The sequence below is a fragment of the Callospermophilus lateralis genome, chromosome 11, assembly GCF_048772815.1.
Source record: "Callospermophilus lateralis isolate mCalLat2 chromosome 11, mCalLat2.hap1, whole genome shotgun sequence".
Taxonomy (NCBI): domain Eukaryota; kingdom Metazoa; phylum Chordata; class Mammalia; order Rodentia; family Sciuridae; genus Callospermophilus; species Callospermophilus lateralis.
The window spans coordinates 19,833,405-19,847,349 of record NC_135315.1 but is presented as its reverse complement, the minus strand read 5'-3'; the positions used below and the strand labels follow the sequence as shown (position 1 = coordinate 19,847,349).

At 51.5% G+C, this 13,945-nt stretch overlaps 2 protein-coding genes across 3 annotated transcripts; both read left to right on the top strand.

Moving 5' to 3' along the window:
- The first annotated feature begins 1,096 nt into the window (after nt 1–1,096).
- Nucleotides 1,097–7,689, top strand: Naglu (N-acetyl-alpha-glucosaminidase). 2 transcript variants are annotated; one of them, XM_076869980.2, is made up of 6 exons: nt 1,097–1,494; nt 2,328–2,475; nt 3,064–3,210; nt 3,506–3,591; nt 4,572–4,828; nt 6,248–7,689. In XM_076869980.2, exons 1-6 carry the CDS (start codon nt 1,112–1,114, stop codon nt 7,456–7,458), a joined length of 2,232 nt encoding a protein of 743 aa, XP_076726095.1. In that variant the 5' UTR covers nt 1,097–1,111; the 3' UTR covers nt 7,459–7,689. The 2 variants fall into 2 exon arrangements, with proteins under 2 accessions (XP_076726095.1, XP_076726096.1); XM_076869981.2 differs by lacking the exon at nt 1,097–1,494 and adding an exon at nt 1,506–1,904.
- Nucleotides 7,690–7,790: 101 nt separating this feature from the next.
- Nucleotides 7,791–9,966, top strand: Hsd17b1 (hydroxysteroid 17-beta dehydrogenase 1). The gene is made up of 6 exons (XM_076869982.2): nt 7,791–8,307; nt 8,389–8,556; nt 8,705–8,884; nt 8,962–9,055; nt 9,469–9,643; nt 9,728–9,966. Exons 1-6 carry the CDS (start codon nt 8,211–8,213, stop codon nt 9,944–9,946), a joined length of 933 nt encoding a protein of 310 aa, XP_076726097.1. The 5' UTR covers nt 7,791–8,210; the 3' UTR covers nt 9,947–9,966.
- The last annotated feature ends 3,979 nt before the right edge of the window (nt 9,967–13,945 follow it).

The window sequence follows — 13,945 nt, the reverse complement described above, 5'->3', positions numbered from 1 at the left end:
CGAGAACTAAAAAATAAATATTAAAAAAATTCTCTCACTCTCTCTTTAAAAAAAAAAAAAAAAAAATCACCACGTTCTTTAACTCCCTGTGCTTTCTCTATGCATTCCTCTTTACCTCTTCTCCTAGACAAGTTCTACTCATGCTTGGGTTTCAGATTAAACGTGGCTGCCTTTTGGAAGCCTTAGGCTAGGTTCCCCTGCACTTCTTTACAGCATAGCAACCATGAAGGAAATTCCAACTTAAATATTGTATCCAGGTGTCCCCAGGTAAGGACGGTGGGGAGCATCTATTATTATTTTGCTAGTACCTAGTAGCTATGGCAGTGCCTAATACAAAATAAATTTCAGCTGGGCATGGTGGCGCAAGCCTATAATCCCAGCGGCTCGGAAGGATCGCAAGTTCAAAGTCAGTCTCAGCAATTTAGCGAGACCTTGTCTCAAAACAAAAAAAAAATTAAAAACGGGCTGGGGACGTGGATCAGTGGTTAAGCGCCCTGAGTTTTATTTATCCCTGGTAATGTATAAATAAATTTTTAAAAAGAAAAAATAATCCCCAAATTCATATTTATTGGGTAGGAGGGGAACTGGGTATGTATCTCAACGGAATAGCGCCTGCGTGGCAGCATGCGTGAAGCCCTAGATTCATTCCCCAACTCTACCCCGCCTCCAGTTTTCTCATCTATTTTGAGACTTGGTCTAAACTGCCCAGGTTGGCCTTAAACTTGCGATCCTCCTGCTTCTGCCTCTCGAGTGGCTGGGACTACAGGAGTGCGCCACGGAACACGTCCCCCACCCCCATTTTTTATTTTAAAGGGTGGGTGGCTGGACGGAAGGGAAGTGACTTGCCGGTGAACCCGCGCTGTAGGTGAAGGCAATTTGGGAAGGGCAGTGCGCCCCCTGCGGCCCTGGGAGTTTGATGGGGTCACGCGCATGTAGTCAGAAGACACTCTCAGGGTCTGGGCCCGGAAGCAGAGTCTCCCGGCAGCAAACCGGAGTTCCAGCCTAAGTTCCACGTGGCCGGAGGCCCACAGCTGATTGGACACCCGCTGTTCCCGCTATCCTGGTCCCGAGACCGGATTGGTTGTTGGCTGGGCGCCGCCATGATGAGACCATGGAGGCCGCTACGGTGGCCGCAGCTCTGGGGTTCCTGCTTCTGGCAGGGGTTAGGGGCTCTTCGATCGATGAGGCCCGGGAGGAGACGGTCGTGCGGGCGCTGGTGGTCCGGCTGCTGGGGCCCGGGCCGGCGGCCGATTTCTCGGTGTCTGTGGAGCGCGCCCTGGCGACCGAGTCGGGCTTGGACACCTACCGCCTGAGCGGCGGCGGCGGAGCGCGCGTGCAGGTGCGCGGCTCCACGGGCGTGGCGGCGGCCGCCGGGCTGCACCGCTACCTGCGCGACTTCTGTGGCTGCCAGGTGGTCTGGTCGGGTTCTCAGCTGCACCTTCCACAGCCGCTGCCTATGGTGCCGGAAGAGCTGGCTGAGACCACGCCCCACAGGTATGGGTCCCGACCGCCTCCGGGGCAGCTGACTCCAGCCTCCAGCCCTGGGGACGCCCACCCTTCGCCTCACTCCAACAATGGGCTGGAGCTGCAGAAAACTGAAAGCCTGAGAAGGAATTGGTGGCCTTCGAGTCCAATAGCTCTGCTTTCAAATCCTAGCTTCACCTTTAACAGCCATGCGTTCTTATGTCAGCCTCTCAGAGCCTCAGCTGGCCCATCTGAAAAATGGAAACAGTGATGTCCCCGAGCAGTGTTGATTGTGAGGGTTTGCACGATGATGGTGCATAATTGTGATGGGCAAGTTTTATTTCATTCCTTCCTTACACTCTATTTGAAGATGCTGACTGAGGAATGACGTCCACCCTGCTCACAGACCTCTATTCTAGCACTTGCTACACTGCATGAAGGTGATGTGTTCACATCTGCCTCTCCCTCAGATTGTGGGGCAGGGAGCCCCCTTCCTAAACTGGGACCCTTTACTTCCTAGTTAAGGACCAACTTTGCCATATAGACACTATAGCTGGGGCTCTGAAAGTGTTGAATGGGAGTGAAATATATTCCCACAAATATCTGCCAGGCTAGAGTATTGGGAACTAGTGGGCAGGCACCTCAGAAACTCAACTACTCAAGCCTCAGCTCCACCTGGGGTGGATCCTAGAAAGAAACAGAAGAGGGCCCACATTTGGAACTCTTCCCCAATTCCACTGGGTGCCAGGGGAGTTATTCCAGAACCAGACTATCTCTGAGCTCTTCCAGGTGATGGACACTCAGGGATAGGAAATATCTTCTCTGCCCCCAGTAACCTACTCAACTCCTGCCTCCACCTGCAGGTACCGCTATTACCAGAATGTGTGCACACAAAGCTACTCCTTCGTGTGGTGGGACTGGGCCCGCTGGGAGAAAGAGATTGACTGGATGGCACTGAATGGCATCAACCTGGCACTGGCCTGGAATGGTCAGGAGGCCATCTGGCAGCGGGTGCGTGCCCACCTAGCCCCTCCACGCTCTACTGTCCACTACATGTCCCCCACTTGTTGTCTATCTGCCCCTGGCCAGCAGTGTCAGGCATACAAAGAATAAGGGCTCCAGAAGTGTTTGTGGAGTGCACAATGGATCCAGACCTCAGAAGTTGAGGCTTCCATTCCTGAGATGAGCTAGACCCCAGCATCATGCTAAAACAATTGATGAACCCAGGGCTTCTCTCCCCTACCACCCGCCGCCCCAGACCAGTCTCCTGATCCTGTAGATTCTCCCATATTAGCAGTCTCGATCTGCCTCCAAGTGCTCTGGCTCTTTTCCCTTCCATCTGGTGAACTTTGTTTCATGAAACCTTCTAAGACTTCTTCCTGGTTTTTGGGAAAACCCCTTTGTGTCCCATCTCCTCACCCATACATCAAAGATGACAGCTTAGTGAACTCAGATCTGTTTTCCCTAGATTGTGATCCAATTTTGTCTTAGTACGTAGCTTCCAGCACAGAGAAGCAATGAGTGAATGTTTGTTGAATGAATCAGTTGGCAAATGTCAATGAATATATTTATATGTGTAGGGATCTCCCTCTTCCCCAGGTGTACCTGGCCTTGGGCCTGACCGAGTCAGAAATCAATGAATACTTCACTGGTCCTGCCTTCCTGGCCTGGGGGCGCATGGGCAATCTGCACACCTGGGGTGGCCCCCTGTCCCGCTTCTGGCACCTCAAGCAGATTTATTTACAGGTAAAAGAATGGGAAAGGGGGCTGGGGACATAGCTCAGTTGGTAGAGTGCTTGACTTGCATGTACCAGGCCCTAGGTTCAATCCCCAGCACCACAAAAAAAAAAAAAAAAAAAAAAAAAGAATGGGAAACGGAAGGGGCAGAATTGGTGCTGAGGTCACAGACCTAGGGAGGGTGTGGTTTTTGACCAGACTCAGGGCTCTTGACCAGATCACAGTGACTGTGTCCTGAGTGAGTAAGGGACCCCCATGGGGCTGCAGAGGTCATGCTCACCAGCCCCCCTCCTGTTTCTCCCAGCATCGGATCCTGGACCGGATGCGCTCGTTTGGCATGATCCCCGTGTTACCTGCATTCGCAGGGCACGTCCCCAAGGCTCTCACCAGGTGAGGCTTTCCCTTCTCCCTGTGCAGCTCAACAATGGAGTTTTTTCTTCTGTTAAAACGTGACTTAAATAATGAAGCTATGGATGCAGGCCTGGGTTTGATTCCTGCCTCTGCTACCAACGAACTGTGTGACCTTGGACGGATTACCATGACTCCCCAGTGCCTTATTTTCCTCACTTGTAAATGGGATCCTTACCACCTTTACCATCAGGGTTTGGGTGTGAATATGACCTGGCAGAGTGTTTGCTAGCAGCTGCTCTAATTAGTGGTAGTAGGGGATACACTGGTCTCTTTTCCTCTTCCTTGTACTATACACTCCTCTCCTGTGGCTAGAAAAGTCTTCAAGGCCGTACTGAAACATCCCCTCATTCAGGAAGCCTTGCCAACACCCCCAGGGGCCTCCTTTGTGCCCACAAACACCTGGTTTCCACCACTCACACTGCTGGCCTCCCTTGCACTGTGAGTGATAGCAGGAACCTCATTCCTTCTGTGATGTTTGTCCAGCTGTGCAGGGCTGCCAGACACTGCTGTCTGCTGGGCCCTAGGGATGCAGTGGTGAAGATGCCCCAGGCTCTGTCTCTGAAGAGAGATAAGCTAGCAGAGGGATATGACCCAGTGATAAGGGCAGGAACTATACTGGCTCTTGTGGAAGAGGGCCAGAAAGGGCTCAGGGCAGAAGCAATACTGAGCCTTATCTTGAACAAGGAATGTGTTTAAAATTTCAGCCAGTGGAGGTGGAGGGATAGCAAAAGCTTTCCAGACAGGTAAAACTTAAAGGATAGTGGGGAAGAACCAAGAGGATAAGCAAGGAGGGAAGAGAAAAGATGCCCAGGCAGGGGGCAGTGTGTGTGAAGAAGCACAAGAAACCAAGATGCACTCCAGGAACTAGAGATAAATTAGGCTGGTAAGGAAGGAATTATGGGCCAAGAGGAATGCTATGTCAGCCTCCAGTAATTCTCTGAGCTTTTGCTCTCCACTAGGGTGTTCCCACAGATGAATGTCACCCGATTGAGCAGTTGGGGACATTTCAACTGCTCCTACTCCTGCCCCTACCTTCTGGCTCCAGAAGACCCCATGTTCCCCCTCATTGGGAGCCTCTTCCTATGGGAGCTGAGCAAAGAGTTTGGTACCAACCACATCTACGGGGCTGACACTTTCAATGAGATGCAACCTCCCTCTTCACAGCCCTCCTACCTTGCTGCAATCACCACTGCTGTCTATGAGGCCATGATCGCAGGTATGGTGCCCTGGGGAGGTGGGCAAGGGAAGCCCCCTGGACCTTCAGGTAGATGGGAATGGCAGAGGTCAGTAGGGATGGGAGGAGAGACTGGGGCTACCCCTCACTGTCGCACTGTAATACACAGCCCTTTACAGTTTCCCAGGCACACATGCCATCTCATTTAATCCCATTGTGGTTGAGAGATGAGCTCTGGAGCCAGATAACTAGGGCGCAAACCCTGACACTAATAGTCCCTGGTAACTTACAAGTTACCTCCCAGTGTCTCAGTTGTTTCATCTGTACAATGGGACTAATTCATAGGTACATGATGCCTGGCCTGTGAAGAATCACTAAGTGCTAACTACTAAAAAGATTTGATTTGATCTCTCCCTCATTGCTAAAGCAGGTAATGCAGGCCAGAGTTAGGGCTTATACCCCAAACTAGTAGGTATCCATCTTGCTTCACAAATGTGAACCCCAGGCTCCTTCCTGCCACTTGTAAGGATGGGTAGAAGGGGCCCAAGGCAGGAATGGCTTAATGGAGGTCTATATGTTAGCCAGGAAGGGAGCAGGTTAGCTCAGTCTTCCTTGAGCAGAGCTGCTGCAAGTGTAGTCTAGAACCAGGGGCATGAGCCCCACCCTGGAGCCTATCTTATTGGTCCACTTTTAGTTACTGCAATGAAATCCCAAAGGCTTACTCCCAAAGCCTCATCTGCAGACACCATAATGGGATTAAGTTTGCACCTTTTTAATACCTTGTAATGGGGATAAAATTTTAAACACATGAACCCTTGGGAGTTATACTCAAAACATATCCAAACCATAGCACTATCAGATATGCACATTTAAAAAAAAATTTTTTTAGTTGTAGATGGACACAGTACCCTTATCTTATGTTTATGTGGTGCCAGGGATCGAACCCAATGCCTCACACGTGTTAGGCAAGCGCTCTACCCCAAGCCACAACTTCATCCCAGATACCCATATTTTTTTAATACCTTTTATTTGTTTTTATGTGGTGCTGAGGATCAAACCAGGGCCTTGCATGTGCTAGGAGAGTGCTCTGCTGCTGAGCCCCAACCCCAGCCCCAGATATACACATTTTTAGGGCCCAACCCAGAACTTCTGAATCAAGGCTCAGAAGCTGGGGCCCAGGAGTCCATGTCTTAACATTTCAATTTTAATGCCTGTGAAGCAAGACGTCACTATCCTGGAGATCCCAGTTATGGGGAGGCAGGATGAGGAAGGAAATATGTAGTGGTGTGTCCCCATATATGTCCCCATGGGGCAGCCAGAGGGGGAAGGTGTCCCCTGTGACAGGGTCATTTGCCTTCTCTGGACCTCCATTTTCATCATTTGTAGAATGGGCTCAGTACTCCCCTGGCCCTCTCCTCTCATCACCCCTCTTGTCTGTCCTTCCCACTCCTACCACTGCAGCGGATCCTGATGCCGTGTGGCTGCTCCAAGGCTGGCTTTTCCAGCACCAGCCCAAGTTCTGGGGGCCTGACCAGGTCAAGGCTGTCCTGAGGGCTGTGCCCCTGGGCCGTCTCCTGGTTCTGGACCTGTTTGCCGAGAACCAGCCTGTGTATAGCCGCACAGACTCCTTCTATGGCCAGCCCTTCATCTGGTGCATGCTGCATAATTTCGGGGGCAACCATGGTCTATTTGGATCCCTGGAGGCTGTGAACCAAGGCCCTCAGGCTGCACGCCTCTACCCCAATTCCACCATGGTAGGCACTGGCATAGCTCCTGAGGGCATTGGCCAGAATGAAGTGGTCTATACCCTCATGACTGAGCTGGGCTGGCGAAAGGACCCAGTGCCAGATTTGGTGGCATGGGTGACTGGCTTTGCTGACCGGCGGTATGGGTTGTCTCAGGAAGATGCAAAGGAAGCCTGGAAGCTACTGCTCAGAAGTGTCTACAACTGCTCTGGTAAGGCCTGTGTTGGGCACAATCGCAGCCCCCTGGTCAAGCGGCCTTCCCTAAAGATAAATACCACTGTCTGGTACAACCGATCGGATGTGTTTGAGGCCTGGCGGCTATTGTTGAAAGCAGCACCCAACCTAACCACCAGCTTGGCCTTCCGCTATGACTTGGTGGACATCACCCGCCAGGCAATCCAAGAGATGGTCAGCTTGTACTATGAGGAGGTGAAGATCTCCTACAGGAAGAAGGACCTGATTCTCCTGCTGCAGGCTGGAGGCATCCTAGCTTATGAACTTCTGCCTGTACTGGATGAGGTGCTGGCTACTGACAAACGCTTCTTGCTGGGCAGTTGGCTGGAGCAGGCCCGGGCAATGGCAGTCAATGAGACTGAGGCCCAATTCTATGAGCAGAATAGCCTCTATCAGTTGACCCTGTGGGGTCCAGAGGGCAACATCCTAGATTACGCTAACAAACAATTGGCAGGACTGGTAGAAGATTACTATGCTCCACGTTGGCGCCTCTTCCTGGAGACACTGGCAGGCAGCTTGGCTCAGAGTGTTCCTTTTAAACAGAAGGAGTTTGACAAAAATGTCTTCCAGCTGGAGAAGTCCTTTGTTCTGAGCAAAAAGAGATATTCCAGTCAGCCTCAAGGTGATACTGTGGACCTAACCAAGAAGGTCTTCCTCAAATATTACCCCAGGGTGGTGAATGGCTCTTTGTGACAGACTGACCATCCCTGGGGCCCCAGTTCTTCCCAAACTCCAGGCTGGGACAGATTCTAGAGCCTGGAGCTAGATACGTGTCACAAGATAGCCCCAGCCATTGGAGGAGTCAAGGCCTGCTGTGAGGGCAGGTATGGGTAGCTTGGAGGGAAGTGAACTGCCCTTTGCCATCATCCGTAAATTGGGATTAAAGTACTGTTTTCTGTCAATATAATAAACTCATGAATCAGCCTGGGTCTGTCAGAATGAAAAAGTCACTGCCAAGATGTCTGGGCTACAGCATGGACCCTGGTGTGGGGCCAGTTCTCCCCCGACCTCCCCTTGCTTTTGCCTCCCTATGCTTAATACTAACCCCCTTTGTACTGAGAATGCCCCCCCCCCAAGCATTTACTTTTACAGCAAAGCAGCAAACTTTGGTAACGAAAATTGTCCCTTAGGACACAGACATCCAGGAAGTCTACCCATGGTGCTGCTTAGTGCCCTCCTGCTTGCCCTCCCTCAGACCAGCAACTAGGGAAATTTGGTTTTAAATCAGTGGCCTTTTCTCTGCTTTGATCCAGAGCAGGGTGGGGAGAGCCCGTCAGGGACTAGGGGAGTTCTCAGCCTTGAGATTGCCTCTGAGACACAACAAGGGGTGGGGGCACTGCAGGCAGGGGCGGGGTGAAGCAGGTGATATCCAGCCCAGAGACCTGCGCCTAGGGCTCTGCTGCTCCTGACCTGCTGCTCCTGACCTGCTTCTCAAGAATCTCCCCATGGATCGCACCGTGGTGCTCATCACTGGCTGCTCCTCGGGCATCGGCCTGCACCTGGCCCTTCGGCTGGCTTCAGACCCGTCCCGGAGCTTTAAAGGTATAAGAGGGGCCAGCATGGATAGATTTCCCCTAGAGGTAAGCAGGGTATTCAAATCTTCATCCTCTCCCAAACCTTCAGTGTATGCCACGATGAGGGACCTGAGGGCTCAAGACCAGCTGTGGAAGGCAGCCCGGGCCCGGGGATGCCCTTCAGACTCGCTGGAGACGCTGGAATTGGACGTGAGGGACTCAGATTCTGTGGCTGCTGCCCGGGCACGCGTGACCGAGGGCCGTGTGGATGTGCTGGGTGAGCATCCCCCCGAAATGTGTACAAGAGCCATCCTTGTCCAGAGCCCAATTCAGAATGCTCCAAGCACAGGGAACCCCGGGGGGGGGGGGGGATAGTCTGGGGCTGTCACTGGTCGGTCGCATAGGGCGGGTCTCTCTTCTTACAGTGTGCAACGCGGGACGGGGTCTTCTTGGACCTCTAGAGGCCCACGGGCTGGGCGCCGTGGGCTCAGTGCTGGATGTGAATGTGGTTGGGACCGTGCGGACACTGCAGGCCTTCTTGCCGGACATGAAGCGGCGCCGCTCAGGCCGCATATTGGTGACCGGGAGCGTGGGAGGCCTGATGGGTGAGTCGAAGGGGCGGGGCCTCCCCAGGCCGCTCCCCGCCTGGACGCAGGTCTGAGCTGCGGAACTCTCTTCCAAGGGCTTCCCTTCAACGCAGTGTACTGCGCCAGCAAGTTCGCGCTTGAGGGTTTGTGCGAGAGTCTGGCGGTTCTGCTGCTGCCCTTTGGAGTCCAGTAAGTCACCTGAAACTTCTGAACCCTTGGAAAGCCAAGCCCGGGATTTTTGTTGGGGTCGCTCTCCAGTGGGTCCCCGGCCCTCCTTCCTAGACTCCGATGGTTGTGTGGCGGGCACTGTGCAGGGCCTTTGACACACATGATCTCACTCACTTGCCGACTAAGGTGTGGGTATTGTGATGGAAAAGCACAGGTCCACAGAGGTCACACCGTTCTAGTTACCCACCCAGACTCAAATTCCGTCGCTAAAGTCTCCCTCGAAGCCTCAGGTGGACACGGGAGCACTTCTCGGGCAGTCAGTCGCTTCGCAAACACTTGTTATGCAAAGCAGCCTTCGCGCAGCGGCTTTCCTCTCGGCGGACCCAGGCCAGTCCTGATGTCCGCTTCCGCCAACTCGCCGCTCTTGTCCGCAGCGTGAGCCTCATCGAGTGCGGTCCAGTGCACACCGCCTTCTATGAAAAGTTAGAGGGCGGCCCGGGAGCGGCGCTGAACCACGCAGATGCCCAGACCCGCCACCTCTTCTCACTCTACCAGCGCCACTGCGAGCAGATCATCCGTGAGGCGCAGGACCCAGAGGAGGTGACAGAGGTGGGTGCTCTCAGGGACTCGAGGGAGGCGGGGAAGAGGGAGGCACACCATGATCCAAGCCCACGCTTCTATTCCTGCCCGCAGGTCTTCGTCACTGCGCTGCGTGCCCCAAAGCCATCCCTGCGCTACTACAGCACGGAGCGCTTCCTGCCCCTGTCCCGGCTGCGCCTCGAGGACCCCAGTGGCTGCAGCTACGTGACTGCCATGCACCATGCTGTGTTCGCTGACCAGCCCACCGAGGCAGCTGGGACCAGAGAACCGGGGGACCCCGAGCTCAGTGCGTCTCCTGCAGCCCCGAAATAAAGGCTTTGTCTGCTACTGTCTCCTCGCGCCCTCCTTTGCCTCTCAGGATGTGCTGGGGTTAGCGCAGGGGTGGCGGCTGCATTGCGCTGGTGCGTAGCGGGTGAATGATCAGGACAATTCTCCGAGCCCCAGTTCTACCTATGTGGAGACAGATATCCAGCAGAGGGAGATAACAGGGGTCACGCCTCAAATCCAGGGGACTGCCTGCTGTCTCTGGATGCCCAAGGGAAGTCTGCAGCAGTGGAAGTTAGGTGGACTAAAGTTTGGAGAAAGCCCGGTTGTGACCTGGCCTTTATTACTCATGGGACCCCAGGCATGCCCTTACCTACCCTGAATCTGTTTACTTTTCTTTCTTTTAAAAATATTTATTTTAGGTGTAGATGGACACAACACAATGCCTTTATTTTTATGTGGTGCTGAGGAACCTGGGTCCCACCCCTGCTAGGCGAGTGCTCTACCACTGAGCCACAGTCCTAGCCCCTCTTTCTTTTTTAATATCTTTGTTTTGTTTATTTATTTTTATGTGATGCTGAGGATCAAACCGTGGTGCCTCCCACATGTGAGCACTCTGCCACTGAGCCACAACTCCAGCCCTGAATCTGTTCTTATCTGTAAAATGAGTTCAATACCTCTCTCATGGGTTGAAGACCAAGTGAGATAATACCTGTAAAGTGCTAGTGTGGAGGGTTTGGTTTTGTTTGCAGTGCTGGGGATGGAACCCAGTGCTGACTTAGGCCAGCACTCTACTACTGAGCTAGACCCCCACTATGCTAAATAAAGCAAAGGGGACACCCCACTGAATACCTCTTTGTTCCCCTGCCTCAAACTGAACTCTTCAGCCGAGAGGTCCCCACCAGCCCCAAGGCTGCCTCTTCCCAGGAGGTACAGCTGGGGCTTCAGTCCTGGCTAGTGTGTTCAGTGGTCTATACTTCCTGATCCTGCAGAGGGATGCTCCATGGCAGGAAACATAGGAGCCAATCTCCTAACTTCTGTGGAGGTCTGATTGAGGACGGGCAGAGGTAGGGAGCCAAGAGAAAACAGGTATAAGTGAGGAGAGGGGATGACAGGCAGGGGAAAGGGGCAGGAGTGTCCTAGAAGGGGGTGGTACTGAGGTAGGGACTAGGTTGGGGGGTCATGTCTCAGAGGAAGTGAAGGACCAGTAGAGAAACCTACTGTGGTTCTTGGGCCTCTGTGTGGGACATCAGGGGAAGGCGGCAGTACATTCTGACCTGTCCTCCAGATAAGGATTTTCTCTGGCCCACTGGACTGCCGGTTGCCTCTGCAACTTGGAGGAAGGAGTCTCAGCTACCCCACCCCTGTTGGTCTCCCTGCTCTGCAGGCCCAGATGAATCTGCTGTCCTTACAGCATCCAGGAAGTCCACGGAAGGGCAGAGGGCCAAGGTGGTATGAATTTCTGAGGCATGGGATCTGCTCTTACAGCCTGCTCCCACTCCAGGCTTCTCCTTTGCACTTCTGTGAGAGCCAACAAGCAAACATACAGGTGGTAAGAGAGTCTAAGTGTGACCCCTCTATATTTCATATATCCACATTCTCAATAATCTACATTGTGGAATGACTTCAAATACCATTTAGATGTTAATGCCCCCCACAACACCCCAAAAATGTACATATCTCCAACCTCATCGTTTCCTGCAAACACCAGGTTTATATTTCCAGCTGCCTACTCAGTGTCACATGATGTCTAGTAATCATAACGTGTTCAATGATTGGGGAATACTTCCTCCTCCTTCAATCTTCCTCATTTCAGTGGGTGATGACAACTCCATTTGTCCAGATGCTCAATCCAAAAACCATGAATTATTACTTAATTGCAGCCAACCCCATTTTTTTTTTTTTTTTAATACCATGAAGTGAACCTAGAGGTGCTTACCAAGGAAGCCATCCCCAGCCCTTTTTTTTTTGGTGCTGGAGATTGAACCCATGGCCTTGTGCATGTGAGGCAAGCTCTCTACCAACTGGGCTACATCCCCAACCCCTTCTGTCTTGTATTTTATTTAGAGACAGGGTCTCACTGAATTGCTTAGGGCCTTTTTTCTGAGGCTGGTTTTGAACTGGTAATCCTCCTGCCTCAGCCTCCCGAGCTGCTGTGATTAATACGTGCGCCACCGTGCCCAGCTAGTTTTTATTTATTTTTTATTTTTATTTTTTTTAATTTTTATTTATTTTTTTAATATTTATGTTTTAGTTCTCGGCGGACACAACATCTGTGTTTGTATGTGGTGCTGAGGATCGAACTCGGTGCCAGGCGAGTGCCCTACGGCTTGAGCCACACCCCAGCCCCAGCTAGTTTTTATTTTGAGATGGTTCTGGCTAAATTGCTGAGGTTGGCTTTACACTTGCAGTTATACTGTCTCAGCCTTCTGAGCTGCTGGGATTACAAGTGTTCGCCACCACACCCAGCTCCCCTCATCTTTCAATCAATCTTTCAGCAAATACTGACAACTCCACCCTATATCTTCAACCTTCAAAGCATATTGGGAAATCATCCTGTTCCTCACACTATCATCTCTCTCGGCTATGTAGTAGCCTCCCAGGTAGTTTTCTTGATTTTGCTCTTGCCCTCCAACAGTAAAATTTTCCACAGTACAGTCAGAATGATTTTTTTAAAAATGAAATTCTTCTCATCAAAATGCCTTCTGTTGCTTTCCATTTCAGTAAAAGCCAATGTTTACAAGAACTGCTGTGAACTGACCCCTATGTTCTTCTGATCTCATCTCTAACCACTCTTCATATCCATTCACTTTGGTCCCCCTGGTCCTGTCTCAGGGTCTTTGCACTTGCCATCTCCTCTGTCTGGTTTGCTTTATCCCTGATCTCTCTTTCTCTCTCTTCCCTCAGGTGTTTGTTGTTTCCCTGGAACACCCTATCTAAAACAGCATTCCTTTCCCTCCAGTATGGTTGGTCCCCTTACTCTGCTTTATTATTCTTCATAGCCCTCATCACCAATAGATATATTACAGAATTTTTTTATATTGTTTAATTCACCACCCCATCCCAAGACACACAGGAATCTAAACTCCAGGAGAGCAGAGACTTTGTTATTTTTGCTCACTGCTCTATCCCTTGTGCTTAGAACCCCACCTGAACATGGGAGGGACTAAATAACACACTTGCTGAAAAAAAGTAACTCTGTGTGCCAGATGAGACTGTCCAGATGTTTTGGGACATTCTCAGGCAGTCTTTGCTTCTTCAAATCAAGTTTTTCTCTTTAAAATCCAATTTAAGATGTCACTTTCAAGCAGCCTGGTCCCTTAATGCCTTTGTGGCTTCACAATTGTGCATTCCTTGACTACAAAGGCAGATTTGTGGGGCTGAGGGATCATACACTTTTAGAGGCTTTAAGAATACAACAGGCTAGGGCTGTAGCTCAGTAGTGGAGCGTTTGCCTACCAAGGGTGAGGCAATGGGTTCAATCCTCAGCACCACATAAAAACAAATAAATAAAATAAAGGTTAAAGCCTCTCTCTTTTTTTTGGGGGGGGGTACCAGGGATTGAACTCAGGGGCACTCAACCCCTAGTCACATCCCCCATCCCTATTTTGTATTTTATTTAGAGAAGGTCTCACTGATTTGCTTAGTCCCTCGCAGTTGCTGAGCCTGGTTTCAAACTCTCCATCCTCCTGTCTCAGCCTCCTGAGCCGCTGGGATTACAGGTGTGCGCCACAGCGCCCGGCTTCATTACTGGAATCTTGAGGATTGATTGCTTTCCCTTTTCAGATCTCCGTGGACAATTTACCTGAAAAGTCTTCTAATAGCAACCTGGCTTTCTCCTCACACCGCTCCAAACTCCAGTCTAATCAGCCCTCATTAACTTCGAGGTAAATCTTTACCACTATGCCTCACGCCCTAGCCCACTTTTTTCCTGTTTAGAGACCCTGGCAGCTCTACTGAGCTCACACGCAGAGCTCCTTCTCCTCTCTTGAAAGCAGGCGCACTAAGGTGCGTGGTGCGGAGAGCATACTATAGAAGCCATGAGAA